This window comes from Lampetra planeri, chromosome 24, assembly GCF_965212315.1.
Source record: "Lampetra planeri chromosome 24, kcLamPlan1.2.h2, whole genome shotgun sequence".
In the NCBI taxonomy this organism is placed as follows: domain Eukaryota; kingdom Metazoa; phylum Chordata; class Hyperoartia; order Petromyzontiformes; family Petromyzontidae; genus Lampetra; species Lampetra planeri.
In genome coordinates, this window is record NC_136130.1 from 9,782,750 (window position 1) to 9,802,250 (window position 19,501).

General features: G+C 48.8%; 1 protein-coding gene across 3 annotated transcripts in view; it reads left to right on the forward strand.

Annotated features, from left to right (window-relative positions):
• The first annotated feature begins 1,069 nt into the window (after positions 1–1,069).
• The window catches only part of LOC144726746 (uncharacterized), a 32,074-nt gene continuing 13,642 nt past the window's right edge, over positions 1,070–19,501 (forward strand). For 2 of the 3 annotated variants that reach the window (XM_078605607.1, XM_078605606.1), the window contains exons 1-16: positions 1,070–1,300; positions 1,824–1,876; positions 3,016–3,085; positions 5,446–5,573; positions 5,930–6,086; positions 6,575–6,699; positions 7,556–7,636; positions 8,379–8,445; positions 10,334–10,412; positions 11,957–12,056; positions 12,745–12,818; positions 13,857–13,959; positions 14,071–14,183; positions 14,509–14,722; positions 15,756–15,878; positions 16,656–16,723. In XM_078605607.1, coding sequence (XP_078461733.1) covers positions 1,859–1,876; positions 3,016–3,085; positions 5,446–5,573; positions 5,930–6,086; positions 6,575–6,699; positions 7,556–7,636; positions 8,379–8,445; positions 10,334–10,412; positions 11,957–12,056; positions 12,745–12,818; positions 13,857–13,959; positions 14,071–14,183; positions 14,509–14,722; positions 15,756–15,878; positions 16,656–16,723 — 1,520 coding nt within the window. In that variant the 5' untranslated portion in view covers positions 1,070–1,300; positions 1,824–1,858. The remainder of the gene's footprint in view (positions 1,301–1,823; positions 1,877–3,015; positions 3,086–5,445; positions 5,574–5,929; positions 6,087–6,574; positions 6,700–7,555; positions 7,637–8,378; positions 8,446–10,333; positions 10,413–11,956; positions 12,057–12,744; positions 12,819–13,856; positions 13,960–14,070; positions 14,184–14,508; positions 14,723–15,755; positions 15,879–16,655; positions 16,724–19,501) is intronic. The other variant, XM_078605608.1, reaches the window with a different exon arrangement.

Consider the following 19,501-nt stretch of genomic DNA (forward strand, 5'->3'; position numbering starts at 1 on the left):
CTGGCATCTCTTTCCTGTTCCTTTGTCCTTTTCCGTACAATACATCCTTGACTCTCTTGCCCGTGATGTGCCACGGGTAAAAAAAAAAGTGTATTCATACACGAAACAAAAAACAAACAATCGACGTTCACGCTATTCGATGCAGGCAACGTCAGGGAATGTTCACAGTTTAACCTCAGATTATGAATGCGATGTTAAAGTTTTAAGTGTGCCAAGCATCCAACAAAGTTCCATATGTTGAGTGAGTGTATCTGTTGGTAGACCTTATTTTATCAGGTGAAACCCCATTGGGACTTCAAGCCTCTTTCAATGAAAATCTCTGTCTAAAAGTGACAACCCATATGTAGTATAGTAAACAAAATTACATACAATATAAGACAAATTATCGACATGTAATTAAGGCCTTCCTATTCACGCCTGTTGGTTATGGGTGTTGTACGACAATCATTCATGGTGGTCAGCGTAGGATCCTTCGCCAATGATTTTAACCGTGGCCAAGAATTTAGTTCAGGGGCAGAATTCATTGCGCAATCAATACGCTAACCGCTGCACCACCGTTCCATTCCAGCACAAAGTAACGGGGAGAAAAGTCAATTGTGTGTGTAGAGTGTAATATAATTCACGCAAGGGCTTTAGGGTGGGTTCGCATTTGCATGGTGTGAACAGCTTACACACAAAGCACATCTCCACAATAAACAGTCTATGTGCCCCATCAGGGAATCTTCATTCCACTGTGCTCTCAGAGCCACAGCCCTTGCCAGAGAATTCTAAAAACTCCCACATTGCTGCTTCGTGCACATTGTGCTTACTGGGGCTTTACGCTCGCATCCCCGAAGCCATGGAGACCGATGACCTCATTCCATTCCCAGACCACTCATGGTTGAAAGTTTTCCCCCTTTGATGATGTCTCAATGAAAATCAAATTAAGAAATTAAGTTGAGGGGGGGGGGGGTGGAAATCCACGATATTAAGTTTCATTCACTGTACTCCAAAACATTCGAGGGCTTTTCACTTGACTACGGCTTCACGCACACACAGATGACTGTGGCCACACAAAAGAGGCCCCCTCTCTCTCTCTCTCTTGGCTGTGAACTTTGCTTCGCGTCCGTATCCCTGCACGATGTTGTACAAATATTTACCGGTACACTACATACAGCCCACACTTGCCCAGACACCGGGACAAGTGTACAGAACGCTGCAAGTTTGTACGGTGTGTTGGGCAGAAGGATCGGTGTGGAGATATAACAAGCTTGGGCCACACAAAGCATACACCACGCAACACGCAAGTCCATGACCAAATGTAAGTTTTGTCTTGCTTGGGTAGAAATGTTGTACTGTCGAGTGCTTTAAAAAAATATATATGTTCTGATCTAATTTGTGTATGTTAATAAAACCAGTATTCTCTTTATGATTGCGAAAGATCTTTGGACGGGGACGGCGAGTGATTAGAGTGGTGAAATATATACTTTTCCACAAAGTATGCACATCGTGACCAGAGGAAATTGTGGCTTCCCGCAAAGAGCATTCAAACTATGCTACATCGTTTTCATTTCATCTTATATATAGTTTGTAGCGATAATGCCGTATGAGCGAAGTGCTAAACACTACTATTCCGTGAAGTTGATAATTTATTTGAATTTTATTGTTTCAATTCTAACCCTTGCGTCACACGAGTGCGCGCGTTCCTGTCATACGTTCATTTAGCCCTCTACAAGTCCCATGTCCACCTTCCTAGCAGCGTGCCAACTCGCACGACTTAGTTTGTCTTATACTGTAAACATACTTTTCTTTTTTAAAGACACTCATTGTGTTAACTGTTCCAGGAAATTGCACGCTTTGAGGGAGTCCTGTTTCCACGATGCGTCTCTTGGACAAGGTAATTTGGAGTGGCGCCCCTTTCTTACACGCTCAATGCACAGCACGTGAGGCAGAGTACATTGATCCGTCCATGGTGACCTCAGTTTATCCTAAAAACAGCGAGGTTTTTTTTACACACTGATGTAAAGACTTTTTAAAAACCTGGAATCCATTACTTTTGCTGGAGGGTAGTAGCTGCTGCATCAATGCTGCCAGTAGATTTCCTGGATTTTTTTGTTGCGCATAGTCACTTTAAGATGTTTCTTGTTCATGTTTTTGTTTGTTGCGGTTCCACCCGATTCAAGAGCCGAATGGCTCACAGGGCTATACCTAATACATGAACTGAACAAGAGCTGCATAAGAATGCTGTTGAAAGTGCTACATTGCAAACCGGTAAACATTTTCCATCGCATTGCCACGTTAGCTTCCCATGGTTGCGCTGTATAGCTCTGATGTGTTTTTCGGGTTATGCCGCATCTTGCTCGGCATTGTGGCCGATGTTTCGCTCCACGTGCTGGAAGCTTTTTCAGTTTGGGAGCCTCTTCAGGAACTAAAGGAGGTCTCAGCACTTGGAGCAAAACGTCGGACATCACGCGGAATAACACGCCGCACAGTCCGAAAACACACTGGAGAGAGATATTTTCCATTAACATTGAATTGTCCTGCCATGTATTTCTAGCCTTTTTAATTACCATGTTATGTTACATTTTGGAAACTGTTTACGAATGAAGAATTCTTTCCAGGGATGCATGCACGCCCATGAAATGCACTAGCATGGAATCCCAAAGGCCAAACTGCCAAAGGGCATAAAAGCTAATTTTGCTTCATGACAAGATCGGAGGCACACCCGAGGCGGGGGTGGGGGGGATAAAAAACGACAGTTGTCTCCGCCCACCTGACATTTTTAAACAACCATTGTTTACATAATGTAAAATTAAAAACAAAAAAAATGATAATTCTCGATGTACATCTCATTATATGACATTTAATAACTTTGGGAAATGTACTTATAATTTGGTGCTCTTCGTAGAAAAACATTTTCTGCCTCTGAAACGTTTAGCTGGGTGCGCCACTGACAACGGTGATGATGATGACGACGATAATGGTAATGTGTGATGATGATGGTTGTGGTGTCCCATTTCGCGGCAACCGCCGCAGCTTTTGCAGGCGAGGGTGCAGGCCCCGCTGGAGGAGCTGGAGTACGTGGACGTATCTGACGCACACGTGGGCAAGTTCCAGCACTGTGTACTCGCCACGGTCACACAGCTCCCGACACAAACTCAACGACGCAAGGACCGGCCTCGAGCCACCGTAACCATCCACGCACCACAGGCCCTCAGACAGGTTGTGTGCGGCTTATAACTGCCGCGAATGCCACAAAGAGCCTCTTGTGTGGTTCACATTAAGTCTGTTGACCCACATTTGATGTAAGCAATATGAGAATATAAAAAAATGAACAATCATACAATGGCATATTTTGAGAATTAACGTGCCAGTTGAGGTTAATTCCCTGCATTTAATAAGCCTCAATCAAAGCAAGGCTCGATGCTACGTGAAGCCACCGTTGGCTGCATGCTTAAATTTCCTGGTGAGTTGGACAGATTCCAGTTGACGAGTATTGAGCCAGAGCACACTGGCAGCATAGCATGAACCTAATGCCACCAACGTTGTGGTAATTATTCAGCTGGGCAGGACGTTGGCAGAGCTTTCGACTTACCATTGGAAAGTTGAGAGTTGAAATTCTGGTGGGGTGGGGGGGTTGGAGTCAATTCAGCCTGTCGTATCCGATAAGCACAGTACATCGTAGTGGGAATGTCAGCAGTGGTTTAACTTTCCTGTGGATAATTTTAGCTCCCGTCATGGGAATGTGCAATTTTCACCACTGGTTTTGGAGCCCGCAATGGAGATGAGCATCGTGAAATGGTTGTTTGAGTGGGATTCATACAATATCGACGGAAATATCGTGTGGGGTTTCGGGTCACCTGTGCACTCATCAATATCAGGGCCCTCAAATAGCTTTAGACTTCCAGGGAGGATATTTTAAGGTTGCATTCTAATTATATTATCAATGTAAGAGTACTATAAAGAGCTCTATATACAAAAACCTACAACTATGATTTCAGTTTCATAGCGACTACATGCAACGACACCTCTCAATACTTTACAAGATTAAATAATTACATTAGGGGCAGAAGACGGGGGGGGGGTCCAGGCAGGGAAACATGGGATATGGGAGGGCAACACTGTGTTACATCCCAAGATAAAAAAAAAACATTAAATTATTTTGTCTTTTACCAGGTAAGGCCCACTGTATTACATCCAAAGATTAGAAAAAAATTATTTTATTTTTTATTTTACCAGGTAGAGCCCACTGAGCCATAGAGCTCTTTTTCAGAAGCGACCTGGCCACAAATGATAGCTCAACCAAGTGGCTTATCATGTGGAAATGTATAGCAGTCAAATACTAGATAAGCATGTTTCTAAATATAGAGGGCAAAGCCGGAAGAGCCGGAGAAAAATCCACACGACCCCTGTGAGAACATGCAAACTCCAAATATACAGGTGTTAGGGTAGGGATGCGAACTCACAACCTCCTGTATACCAGGTGAGGTAGTTAACATCTCGCCACCGTAGCAACTGGGGCTCAACGTCAACAACAACGACGAGCTCCAACAACAGCCTTGGAGAGCACCAATACGTCCCAGGCCATTCTTGGGGGCTGGGGCCCCGAACTAATGAGTACCAGGTCAGTTTCAGGTGAGAGGCGTGGTGCCAGATATAACAAAGACTTTATAGTTAACTCCCACGCAGGTGACATCACTCGTGCGCGTTTTATAACAGAGACGCATGAGAACCAGACACTTGCCGAAAATAATTGTATACATGCTGTTCGGGAGTGTCTTTGATATATCTGTGCCCTTGAGCAATCGTCTTGGAATTTTAACCAGTAAGATTACGCTTTCCTACCACAAAACGAGGATGACCTAATGCATGTTTACTTTACAAAAAAACATTAGATAAGGCATTCCTTGAACTTAGGAATCCTGTTCTGGAAAATCTGACATTGATTTATAATGGCAGCATTTTGGCCACTCATTGACATAGTTCACGGCACAGATTTCTGAAGCGGCATTTTTGTTTTACCGACTTCTGTCAATTTTTCTGTCAAATCTAGATTTTGCAGACAGTTGGTCGTGCAATATATATACAGGCGTAAATATGCATCGCCACTCATGCATATGATGCAAATGTACAAAATACAAATTGCATTTATAAGTCGCATAATTGTGGTCACATATGAAGTCGGGGGTAGGGGAGGGGGGCATACACATCAAAGGGACCAGGACATTAGAAAGCTTAAAATAATTTATTCAAATGGAACTGTTGTAGGAGAGTGGTACAGAGCAATGCGGGGGGGGGGGGGTGATGGTATTGCTGAAAACACCGACCAGAGACCGGCGATATCAGAATTAAAATATTTATCCTGGAGGAATCTGCTGAGCTATGAAGCTTTTTATCACAGATGTCCAGGAGGGCTGGGGTCAGCAGCTTACCACCTCGCTTTGCGTGGGGGTGGGTGGCGTGCAGGTTGGCTGGAGGAGCTGGGTAAGTGTCCCAACGTGCAAGCGCTGCTTGCGAGAGGCAATGCCCTGCGGGACCTGGACTCGCTGAGTCGCTGCTCACGGCTGTGGCACCTGGACCTGCAAAACAACCAGGCACGTGACAGCCAAGCCTCGCACTGAGCTGTACGGCTCAATATTATGATTTCTTCCACTGCGTCTCATTGCAATTCCCGGAAATTAATGTGCGTCCTCCAGAACATGGCTGCAGTTTTTAATAATCATAATAATGTAATTTAATAATAATGGTTTGGACAAGTAAATACCATTTTTGTCAATGCACGGATGTATGAGAGCCTCAATGCACCGTGTGGGTCATGGTGGTTATTTTACTGCACCGTGTCCGTGCCCTTTCAGCTCCCGTACTCTCCCCACTTGATGTCATCACTGGATTATAATTGTGAACCACCAGCTTTCATCCCACCGACGCGTCTACGTGTGTGTACGTGCAGCTTGAGTGCGTGGCCGGCCTGGGCGTGTTCGTGGCGCTGGGAAGCCTCGACTTGTCCGGAAACCTTCTGCAGTGGCAGAGTCTGCATGACCTCCGACCTCTGCACGTCCTGAACTTGCGGCTCCACGGGAACCCGGCTCTGCAGCGCGACCCTCACTGTGGGTTCACGCGGTGGCGGGCAGCCCCACAATTTCAGAGCAATCGCCGCCAGCTATAAATGAAACTTGAGCAACTGTGGTAACTTAGCACGGTAATGACAAAGAGCCACAGAGTCTGCTGAAAGGTGTGTTTGAGGACGATGGTTGATCGATACAGAGTGCTGCGCGCAATCTTGGGTACTTTGAAATCTCTGTGATCTGATTGAAGGTTGCCGCCCGAGTTACCCATTGCTGCAGATTTGGGAAAACTTTTATTGTTATTGTAAGGCAACCACAGGCAACTTAGAAAAGTTGGGCTCAACTCATGAAGCAAAAGTCACGTACAATCATTTCGCAAAATCAAATATGTGCTGGATGGACATCCCTTGAAAACACAACATAGTATTTGTACAGTTATGCATTTACGCCTCTACGACAATTATTGAAGGCAGATGCGTAACAAAATGTAGAACCGTGAGGTTGAGCGTGCAGCGCTGCGTTCCCCGCAGACCGCGTCCACGCCGTGGACTCCCTGCCGCGCGTCTGGTCTCTGGACGGCCTCCTCGCGACGTCGACTGAGCGCCTGCGCGTGGAGCAATACGTTCAGGATGCAGCCCTGAGCCCGCGGCCAATCGTGAGTCCGCTGCCACCCATCGTCGACGAGTCGAACCTCGCAGGGGTCGAACGCTCGCGGTCTCGAGGTGCCCTCGGAGCCTCGATTTCCCCAAAACGATGTCGCCGTCGCTCAAAGGGCCCTTCCCACACGCCAGCCAGCTGCTGCTGTTGTGGTCGCCAATGGCCTCAAGCGCCCTTGATTTGGAAAGTTACATCTTAGTTTGCATGGATACTTCACAAGCTGGCCAATTAATTGTTAGCGGCAAGACACCGAAACAGAGCCTGGCAGCGAGGTGGTCGTCTCGCATGCGTAAGGTGACGCCGTATGTCGTGTTGGATATTCGTCACTGCCTCTGCGTTCCGATGGCTTTGCCGTGCCTCTGTAGTTTTGACTAATGTGGAGAATGAAAGCCTCTAGACCAGTGATTATTAACCTTTACTGCAGCCTTGCACCCCTTTGGTTCTCAATTGTAAACAAAGAATATTGTTAATAAATACACAGGGTTTGATGAAACAGAGTAGTTGTACTTACGTGCCCGTGTTTAATTTGTGTTTCTACGATTTACCTTCTAAAAAAATCTGTCCATGTCTGGCACCCCCAGAAAGGGCATCTCGCACACCCAGGGGGTTCGTGCACCCCAGTTTAAGAACCACTGCTATAGGCTCTATGGGCAAACACCTCTGCATTTATCAACTAATGCTGAACATTTACAGCAACAAACAACAAAACACTCTAGATTTAACAAGACAAAAACACGTAAAAAAAACATGTACATCTTTAAAAACTGAAGAGTTTGAAAACAAACCATCTGTGAACTTCTCAGACCTCTTAATGAGGAGACACTGCATGTCATGTGTGATGCCGCCCCTCCTAGAGACGGAAGTTTTCCAGGATGGAGGTCTTTGTGCCGTCGTCCCGCCACAACCTCATGCAGACGTGCAGCTATGGCGAACGGGTACGTGAGGGATTTGGAGAGACGTGAAAATTGTTGCTAGAGTATTTCACATTTCACAAATGACGCTATTTCAAATGTGACCGACTATCCGTCCGTCCGTCTTAAAAGCTGATGACGTACAGCATGTAGGTAGCAGCCTTTCACACCGAGGGGAATGTTTTATATTTTTAAGTTTTTTCGGTAAAGTCACGTAGGTAAAAAAATTAAATTAAATTACTTGATACAGCTATCGTGCTGTGACGGTTCCACCTGAAGACGGAAGCTTGTGTTGCCTTCGAAACGTCGTGATTTTTATTTTATTTTTATTTTACTTTTATTAATTTAAATTTTTTACCTACGTGACTTTACCGAAACAAACCTAAGAATATGAATCCTTGCAGTCACGAAAGCTTCAAATCGGGAATGTTTTAATCTGCCGTGGTGTTTGTGCAGGAGGACGTACGAGGCTTAGCCATTGATGAGAGTGCCATGCTCATGCCACTCGACGAACACGTGTTTGTCCAGGCAAATTATTGACACATGATCAAACACGCCTGTAGAGAGACACCCACCTACGTCCGTCGCTCAGCACACACACTCCCCAATTCGTTTTAGCCTGTCACCCTTTTACACAGCTCTTAGTTGGGCTTTCACGTTTACCTTTGGTGCGATGTTTTTTTTTATACCAAGATTTAACCTTCACCGTACGGCGGTTACCGGTGATTATTGCCTTTTGGAAATTCACTAGATTTTTGTCTTTCAGACGCTTCACTTCATGCGAAGATTTCCCTTGGAGGAGCCACACAACGTGGGTGAGACTCCACCCCTTGGTTTGTGCCGCGAAATTACAGCCCTAAATCCACTTTACGGCCCAAATGGGCCGTGAATTTATAAGAAAACATATAATTATGGGTACGTACTGTATGGTGAACTTCTTTCGCACCGTACGTAGCCAGCCGTGCTAATCGGAGATGCAGGGGGAAGGACAACAAACTAAACACACACAGACGCTGTCTCCCCGACAGACCTGATCTTCACCTGAGGACGGCTGCTTGCGTTGTGGCCGAAACGTCGTGAGAATAATTTTATTATGTTTTATTTTTATTATTTTATTATTTCCATTCTACGTGACTTTACCGAAAGAACCAAGAAGACACACAAAACAATTCACTGCTGGATGAAGGCCTCCCCGATGCGCTGCCACCTCCCACGATGCAATAATATAATCCACCGAGCCCCTGAAATTATTTAATTGCTACATCTCCTCGGTAGACATTCACAAATATTGAGCTCAGATCATTGCAACAAATATATAAAAGAGCGCAGCAGCGTCATTGACGCTATTTATATACATGTCATTGTAACGAGTCCATTAAATTAAGTGCTTCATTCGCGCAACGGTGAATGCAATTAGGTTATTGCGGGTTTGTTCATCGCATCATGTTTGTGGGCACGTGACGCACCCAAAAATAGTTTCGGCTGCGGGCTCATCGCAGGCTGCCACCGCAACCACTGCCAAGGTGTTTCGCTGTGATGTGACCACCAACTTAGCGTTTAGTTCAGAACAAAAAAACGATTTACGGTGGGTGGTTTGTTGCTCATTTTGAAGTGAAAAAACTTGACTGGGAATACACGTTTCATGTTTTGAGACAAAAGCGGCGGGGAGGGGAAATAGAGGGCTTGGGTTTGGAAAATATTTGGAGTAGGCTTTGACCGATAATTGCAACACATTCAAGGGAAATGGTGGGCGGTGGAGGGGGGGGGGTCATGGGGCCTTCAACACGGAGGCCGTGACAGCCAGAGCCAGAAGAGGAAGAGTACCCGACGGTGCAGTAAGTTCCATTTACGGCACCGTTAAATCCTCGCGGATTTAGAATTTTAACGTTGGTTTTAAACATAATAAATATAGAAAGTTAAGTGACTCTGCTGGAAATGGTGTAACCAATACAAGTACAACAAGAATTCACAAACTTCACCGTAGGTGCTTGCCCTATAATTGAAATACATGTAAAATGCCAATGTTTTCGGCCGAAATATATAATCGGGCAACGTTTTGAGCAGTAGCAGTAGGTGTCCCGAGTGAGGAACAGTATCTGAAACAATTGCCTCAAGTATATTCGTCTGTTTTCGTGAAATGTTCATCGTGAAGGGGTGGTATTTTTAATTAGTTAAATGGGTGGAAAAATAAGTGTGGCAGGCGTGCGGATGTGTGTTCATCCGTATGTGAGTGCGTGTGTGTGTGGAGCTGTGTGCCCTCGTGGTTCGGACACTGTACTACCAACCCGACGACCCGGGTTTGATTCCCAAACATGAATAAGCCTCATTGGCAAGTCCTATCAAAACATGTGTTGGGCCTCCCCTAGGTGAACCTAGCCATAAATGGGTACTTGGTAGAGTTCATAAATATCGCCAGTCGTCAGGGGCCAGGCACGGTGCTGGCCACACCACAGAGGTCGCAACCGGGTACCCGATACCCGTACCCTACCCGATACCCGGCTACCCGTACCCGGCCGGGTACAGGTACCCGTTTGCGACCCTGGTGCGGCCGGGTACGGGTAAGGAATCAAAACCCGTTTGCGACCTCTGCCACACCACTCCTCGTATGCTATGCTGGCCTTAGTAGTATATGCATGCTGACAGCACTTATCTGAATAGTCTGTACGTGGGATATTTATCTTCTGTGTGCGTGCGTCTGTGCCGGCTTTTGATGTCCCAAAGGTCTGGATCAACGCCGTCTCTCCTATCTGGCCTACACGGCGCAGGGGCAGGCACAGCTCGAATGGCGCAGTGTGCAGGGGTGAGACCTCCGGACATTGAAGGAACGAGACCCCGGTGCTGGAGGTGTCCTTCCCGCAAGCTGCAGTGCCCCAGTGATCGATGCTCGCCTAACAAAACCTTAATTTCGCCCTGGGTAAAAGCCGCTGCGGCATGGGAAAACCATCCACGGTTGGACAAAGCGTGCGTGTGATAGATCCGGGTTCGATTCCCGCTCACGGCCAACACCGCCAGTGACGATTATCTGAACTGATCCCGGGCCTCCCCTAGGTCGACTCAGCCTCAAATGAGTACCTGGTGCGGTGTGTAAACATAGCCACTGGGAAGACAAAGGCGATCGGGTGTGGTGCTGGCCACCCACCCCCTCGTGTACCGTTCCGGCCTTCATAGGTGCTCGCTAACAGCACTTGCCCCTACAGTCTGTTAATGCTATACGGGGGATTTTTGCCTTGTGTCATAGGTGACCGCCAGATGATCATCCACTCGGTGATGATTATCTACAACGCAAGATGAAAATGCGTAATGGGAATAATGCATTTGTGGAATAATAGCGATACCGCTGGACTGACGAGGAGAGCCGTGGCCAGACATGTCTCGGTCGAAAACTAAACACCACGATAAGAGGCACGGATGTCCTCACAGAGAAGATCCACATGACACACACGTGCGCGCGCGCTCGCAAAACGGAGGGCCCAGTGAGCGATGTTGTGCAACGTGCCTATACACACCAAAGCATGCCCATCGGACCTTCCCATTGTAACATTTGCACGATCCCCGTAATTGTATACAAGCTCTAAATCGGCTTGAACTTATCACAAAGCGGGAGTCTGAGATTGTGTCGTAAGAACAAAGGTCCACAGTGACCGTCCCTCCTGCCCCTCATCGCCCCCCCCCCCACCAGCTCCCCACCGGCTCACTTGACGTGCCCCCTTCTTCCCCACAGTCACAGTGAATGCCGCCCCCCCCCCGCCGCCGACGCCGCCGCCTTCCACAACCCCACTTGTCTCAGGGGCACCCTGGCTAATCATGCGTGCTGCACTGGGCAGTAGAGCGTGCACGCGCTGTTGTGGCCGTTTGCTGACACAGCTGGTAAAAGTGCTCTCTTTTTTTCTCTCTCTCTCTTTCGCCCACCCCCACCACCACCCCCACCCCCCCAAAAAGTGGCTTTTGTTAGCCACAAATCTGTTGCAGTGCAAAGTTCAAAGGTCAATCTTTTGCATTCGTTAAAAAAGCCACAAGAATCTAGTACGCGCGTATAAAATAACGAATTCGTTTTTTTACATTTTACGAAATTACAAAAAGCTCGCAGAAGCCGACGTGTGCAGTCCGCTGTGCCCTCGGCAAAACTGGGAGCGGGCAAGCGCTGCCTGGCTCTGTCTTTGATTTCCTCTAATTATTCCCCGGCCACGGACTCGCACGCTGTCGCTCATCGTTATGGGAGGAGCGGGGCGTCTCGGTTTCACTTCGGTGAACGTGACATGCTCGTCCGTGCCAGCGCCGCCCCGTCCTTGAGCGCCAACCTGCGCAGGACAACTTCCCGAATTGCTCTTCCCGTATTCGTTGCAGGGAACGCTTGGGCATCGACGTGACCGGCGCGCTCGAAAGCCTGGTCCACGAGGGACACAAGGAGCAGGAGAGACGCGGCACGCTGCTGGTGCTGCTCACGGTGAGGCTCGCTGAGCCTCGTGTAGGAATGCACCAGCAGGGACGTGTCCCACACGCTACCTGGCCTGGTCACACCTGCTGTGGGACATTGTCAGAAAAGGAGCTGGACCAGAGAGAATCTTAGCTGCGTGCACATTTGTCAGCACAAAGGGGCCTCTATAAACATTACGTCTTCACTTGTGGATTTAAACATGCCTGTGTCCTTCGGTTGTAGAGAAAACAAAAACACAATGCACAAAAGCCTGCGTGTGAGGGTAATTCATGCATTACAAACGCAGGTCGCACGCCACACTAAGCAGGAAAAATCCCCACCCACTGTCATTACTCCCCGAGTGACAAAGTAACAACATCACTATTAGCTGGTTTAACACGTAGTAGGCTTTCGCGACCAATATTATTCACAATAAAGGTTTTTGGGTTAGATCGCGTTATTTATAAATGTGTCGCAACCCTCCACCACCCGACACGGCCAATCAGTAAAAAAATGTGTCACGTTGACAAAAGACAACTAGTTCACTACGATTAGCCATTCTCTACCCACTGTTGAGTGACAGATTCCCTCCCCGGTCAATTCTGGACACGTACAGCTGTATTTCATCTCTCTCTTTAACCCCCCCCCACCCGTTCCACTAACGTGTCCCCAAGAGGCAATAATGCAATTCACGCCGTGCACTGTGTTTAATGTGCAGGCTGCCCTGGAGTTCCGTCTGCCGTGCACTCTGGTCCAGCAGGCCCTCCGGGCCACGGGGCTCAGCCACATCAGGTCAGGAACTCGTGGTTTTGTAAGATGCGAGCCTGGGCGACTTGCAACCTCACCATGAGACCCAAGGGCTCCTGGAATTTACACCGAGAACATTGCGAGTGTCGTAAAAAAAATAAGCAGGCACATGTTTTACACCGATCATAAGTCACACGCACGAGGAGGATAATAATAACAATAGTTCTTTATTTATCCAGCAAAGCCTCAATGAGCCTCCAGATTATTTTTTCAGGGTGTTCCTGAACTGGGATGTTTGGCCAACCCCCTAAATAAATGCTTTGCACGCGGAGGAAACTGAAGTGCCTCGAGAAAAAACCCACCGTGCGCGTACGAGGAGACGCGTGTTCTGAAACCAAATGCGTGAGATGTCTCAGCCCTGTTGCACAGGCGCCACTCCTGCGGGGGAGGGGGGGGGATGTGGTGTTCAGTTGTCACCTGTCCTGGTTTTATATAATCATCATGAGGTAGCAGCTCTCTTGGGTACTCTGTAAGTGGGACAATAACATTCCCAATTTTTTTTTAAAATCAGTTGCTGAAGAATAACAATACACCACTGAAAATGATACATTTATCTTCTTGGTTCTTTCGGTAAAGTCACGTAGAAGGGAAATAATAAAATAATAAAAAGAAAACATAATACAATTATTTTCACAACATTTCGGCCACAACGCAAGCAGCCGTCCTCAGGTGAAGACCAGGTCTGTCGTGGAGACAGCGTCTGAAGACAGCGTCTGAAATTCCAGACGCTGTCTCCCCGACAGACCTGGTCTTTACCTGAGGACGGCTGCTTGCGTTGTGGCCGAAACGGCGTGAGAATTTTTTTATTTTTATTATTTTATTACTTCCCTTCTACGTGACTTTACCGAAAGGACCAAGAAGATGAATCCCTGCAGTCACGAAAGCTTTAAATCGAAAAATGATACATTTACATGCAGTTCTGCCCGCTTCAAGTTTTGTGACGTATTCCTTTCGCTATAATTTGTCCCGAGCGTGGCAACCCGAGCGTGGCACACCTGCGTGCGTTTGCTTCTGATGGCGCAGGGAAATAGACACGAGCGACCTGCTGCGACTTCCACGCAAGGTCCAGTTGCGGGTGGCCAGTCTGCTGCTCAGCGCTGTCCATCTGGGCCGCGACACTGGCCAGGTAGAGCGGCGACTCGGCTGCTTCTGCGCTAAAAGCAGCGAACGACGAGATGGGTTTGCGCGCGGCTACGCGCCACTACCTGTTGCGTTCGCCCCCTTTCGCGTGTGGCAGACGACGGTGGGATCACGTGACGACATGCTGCACCTCGCCCTCTACTACGTGCTCGCTGGAATCGCGTGGCCCAAAGCTGTCGGCTCGAGGAACCGGCGGCGGTCTGATGCGCGGTACGCGGCGCCGCTCCCACGCGCCAGCTGGTGTCTTATTCTTGTTGCCGAACTCCGTGCCTCTGCCAAAAGAGTGTCCTTTCGTAAGCTGCGCAGTTTAGGAGCGTAGCCTGCTGAGCAGCTGCGAGTTGCTCTTGTGCAATCCTGTCAGGAAATGTATTGAAGCAAAACAAATAGTAAACATCTTCTGTCGTCCAGTAACAACTTCAACATTTGCTCCTTTATTTTTGCCGTCTAATGGATTTCATGTTGCCCCCCTAATTGCGTGCGGGCAACAAACGATGGGGAATATTATTTAGTTTTGTGCAACGTACTTGTTTGGCAGCGTGGCGATGGCGCAACACCTGGCCATCCTGGCAGCGGAGGCCTGCCCCCTGCTCTGCACCGCCCCCGTCTTCTTCACCCTCCTGGGGCTTGGCACCGGTGGGAGCGGCGGCGACGCGGGATTGGAGCGGCTGCTGCGTGTGGCCACAGGAGACCCGGCCGTGTTCACCACCCTGGCCCAGCTCTTCTGCCAAACGTGGGCTGACCATGATCGGGTGGGTGGGTGCGGTGGCGTAGCTATTGATCACGCAAGGTGTTGTTACACTTTGCAACCACGGGTCGGTAGGGCCCAGGCACCGGAATATGAAGAAAAATGATCGGTGGGGGGGGGGGGCATTCCATTCCTTGCACCGGGGCCCATGCCAACCACGCTTCACAACTGGGTGGGTGGCTCAGGCTGGAAGCTATCGCTCCATTCCCATAGGAATGCGGATTTTCCAACTGCCAACGTGCGCTACCAACTTGATGAGCACCGCACGCCACTCGTTTGACCTTGGGGACACTTTTATTTGAGGCCATCGCCGTTCGTTGAGCTAGAAATAAAATAAGGCCCTGGAGGACCCAGTAGAATGGCGGTGGCCGTGTCAACGAGCACAGCCGGAACCACGCATGGAAAAATTGGACGGATAAAGGTGGGGTGAATGAGAGTGAGTGAGTGATGGTGCTGGGGTTAGGGCTGTCGATGGCTGCAGCACTGTTAGATCAGTAGTCAAAACTCTCCAGCAGCAGAACTGCTGAACCATCAGCAGTTCTACTGCTGGATTATTTTGTTCTGCCTGAGGACGACCGCTTGTGTTGCGATCGAAACGTCGTGATATATATTTTTTGTTAAAACATTTTTTACCTACGTGACTTTACTGAAAGAACCAAAGAGTATGGATTCCTGCAATCAAGATAGATCAGTAGTGTTTTACACTACATTGCCTGGCAAGGTCAAGCGAGCATTTTTCACACTGTTATTCACATCCCTTTGTCAATGCACTTCTTGGCGAAGGCCTTCTGATGCTAAGTCAGTCAGGGTGCTTGTTTGACCATACTTCATCACACCGGTCAGCGCAGGTTGGTGAAGGGGGTTCCCAGGGTCCAGTTTCAATATCGCTCGGTCCTGATTTTCGCCGTGGCCGGGAATTCCACTCATGTCGCCAGGTTTATATGGCATGGGAACCAAACCACGGTGCCACCATTCCACCCTCCCCGAGCATCGCTACGCGTCCGCTAATCGGCAGTTTCACCCTTCTCCCCCGGCAGGCCGACTCCGCAGATCCTCACGTCCGTGCGTCGAACTTCATCCTCGGGAAGCTGTGGAGTGGCTGCCTCCCGCGCTGTTCCAACCCGGGCGCTCGACACGTCAACCCGCACTGCGTGCTGGTGGTGCGTCCCACAGCAGCGTGCACGCTCAGTTGTTACGTGTGTTGTACTGGATGTTACGTAAGAATACTTAGCAGTTGGACCAAACATCATCATGTAGAAACGCTTACGATAAGACAGCCTTGCCTCCATGGTGACCGCATGTTGACCGCCGCAGTGAGTGCACAGCGAGAGAGCCAACCTTATAAACACGAACATCGCCACGTGCACGCAAGCAGGATGTTGAGGTAAGAACTGTGAGCGGTCGCCAAGGTGCACGAGGAGGTGGTGTGGACAGCACGATGTCTTTCCCTGCCCAGTGCCGCTCTTTACGCATCCAGGCACTCATTTGGGGCTCGGCTGAGGGCAGGTGCTGGTACCAATTGCTGCTGACGACGCCATTCGTTTCCCAAATCGTAGCACTCGTAACACCGCGCCACTACTTTATTCACTCATTGCATTGTCACACAAAAATGTCAGGTACAGGCATATACGCGGACAAAGTCTGGCATCTGCAAAGAGTCCTGGATAGGTGACACGATTAAAATGCCACGCGCGCGTGCGTGTGTGTGTGTGTGTGTGCGTGTGTGTGTGCGTGTGTGTGTGTGTGCGTGTGTGTGTGCGCGCGTATGTGCGTGCACGTGTGTGTGTGCACGTGTGTGTGCGTGTGTGTGTACGTGCGTGTGTGTGTGTGTGCGCGCGTGTGTGTGCGCGTGTGTGTGAGTGTGTGTATGCGTGTGGCACATTCGCCCCTGGCACCTGCGTCTGCGTCGCATCATCCGCTACGTTTTTTGTCTCCAGACGGGGGAAGCTCTGCCCAGGAGGCCACTATCCGGCGTCCTTCGCTCCACCGAGACGCTGCACATGGGGTGAGCTGCTGCTCCTCGCCGTATCCAGTTCAGCTCGGTAGTTGATGCTGCACCGCGTTGCAGAGGGTTGATGATTGTACCGATGAGACCTCACGAGGATGAAACTGGTGCACAGTTCTGGCACTGTCTTGCTGCTGCCGCTGCTGCCTAAAATAATGCGGCCACAATTTTTGACTTTTCGTCTCAAACAAGGCTGTGTGCATTACACATGGAGTAGGATAATGTCATGTGACGTGCAAAGCATGATGCCAGCACCGAGTCAGTGGTCACGAGTCTGGATGCCGCCTTTTGCGTGGAATGTTATTGCTCGCGTTTGTCTTCCAGGCCACACGCACTTTTTCGTCGGATGAGTTTCTCATCAGTTCCAGAAAGTTGTCGGGATTGGTTTAATGGTGCAAGGGGCTATCCATTTAGTAGGTACGCAAAAATCTGCCAAAACTTAACCCCTCCACCCCTCCTTGTACGCACGCGGACTTTTTACACCCCCCCCCCCCCACCTGCGTACGTACGCTTGACGCACCCCCCCCCCCCCCCCGAATCCTATAGAACGGCCGATATTTAATCCACGCAGAAACGATCAAGGATTAATAATATTAACGTGTCTAAGCAAACAGATCGTCCACCGCCGGACGATCTAACTCATTTGAAGGCCAATGTAGACAAATTATTATCGAGGCTTTACCCACCCCCCCCCCCCCCCTTATGCGTATATTGTCAGTAGACCCCCCATACGCATGCGTACGCATTTGGGTTATCCCTCCCTACGTACTAAATGGATGGCCCCTAAGGCTGTGCACTGCACACTCTGCCCTCACGACCGCACACAACCGAGCCACAAGGTGGCAGTGCACACCAGATCCCAAAAGGGAAGCCCTCCTGGGTTTAGGGGAGCAACCTCAGAGCCCCTGTGAATACCAAAAGTGAAACGTGAACCAGAAATAAAAAAGGGCACCAGGGCAAAGCCCCCAGGGTTAGGATTAGGTCCAGTGAAAGGGTTAATACTCGTTGGATAGTTAATTCGTGTTAGGGGTTGTCACGCAGCAACGCGTCAATTAAGCGATAGAAATTGTTTCTTGCGCTCGCTTTCATGCATCAAAAAGTGCATGGGAGAATCGATATATTTAGGCAAATTATATTCAAATGACACGACGGAGTGTACAAAACCGTGCAAAAAAGATGTAAATTTTTTTGATATTATACGAAAAAAACAGTCTAAATAAGCGTTTGGATGCTGAGTGAGGGGTCTGGTCAATGCTGGGCTAGCCAGTGATGCCCTGCCTCCAAACCATTGCTTCTCTTCATTGCCCTCTCAGTCTTTGGCTACTTCTTGTCTCTGGTTTTCATAGCCAGCACCTTTGTTAAGTGCTCCACTGATGCCGCAGGGCTACTTTACCGTAGGCCATGTATTGCCACGTGCAACTTGGCAATGTTGGTGGGGGCGGTGAGGAGGCCAGTCCACTCGCCCAACTCAACCTCTCATCCCCAGGCGCAATGCCAATGTTTCAACTTCGCTAAGTACCCCACCCCCTACCCCCTACCTCGGTCGCTCATTCTAAAGACACCGTCGCCGTTCCCTTATTAGACTGGTCTATGCCTCCCTGATCTATTGAGGCATAACGCTGCGGGGCAGAGACTGCAAAGTAACTATTCCAGGCCATGAGATCGCGTCTCTGAAAGCGCGCGACACCGATTTTTTTTTATATTTACCCACACAAAGCCGCGGCGGCGATTAGGCACGGAATCTCACGACGAATCAAAGACCAGTAAATGCCGGCTACTGGACAAATAAGACAGAAAATGGCATCAAGATTGCTCCTGTCCAGAAAACGAGACCGCACTTAGAGTCATTAAAAGATTAAAAGGAAATGTCGCAGAGGGCGGACATGCATTTGCGCACACACACACACCCATCATCGTCTAACACCCATGTTCCACTGTGGAAATACACCGCCGCATGCACATGCCACATAGACACTGGGGATAGTGAGAAACTGGTCAGTATTAAAGTCTCATAAATCACCAACCACATCACCTTTTTATCATTCTGTTTGTTTAGTTATAAATTGTTGTTGAACAAAACAAAAACAAACTACTGCCAGTGAAAGTTTACGTAACTAAAAATGCAAAACCATGGTACTTAAGTGATGAAGAAAACAAAATATTCCAGCATTATGACTTCTACCAATTGACTGGCATGGCTCAAACTTGCAGAGCCAGCCTAAGGCACCGAGGATAATGTCTGGGAAAGAGGAGGGAAAACAAACTGCCCCGTTGTGGCACAATAAACAAGGTGCATTTCAGAATTGCCAGGCCGACCCTTGTGGAACAGTTTTCTGTTTGTATGAATGGTGAGTTGGTGGTTCAGTGTAGACCATTTCTCCTCTCCTCTTGTGAGTGGCTAAATAAAATAAAATAAAAACGGCCAAAGTTTGTGCCTCCGCGGATTTCTAATGGCCGCGTTAATCGGGTCGTGCAATCTTGCCTTGCCCATGTGTGTTCTCTGATGTAACGGGTTACTCTGGCTGATCCCCAGCCATGGCAGGACATATGCTCTCAATTCTTAAAGTCAACACGCACACACCAGCACAGGGGACCAACAGCTGCATACAAAACCCAACAAAAAAAATCAAAATCATGGCCCAAGTTTCAGGCCCAGTTTTCGGCGTGTCCACCACCGACCGCGAACCACTTTTAGGCGACGGTGGTACCGCGATCGGGCCGCTAAGGCGGCCTCGGCGAGGCTCCTCGTCTGCACCGCTGAGAAAACGGGCCCGGCAG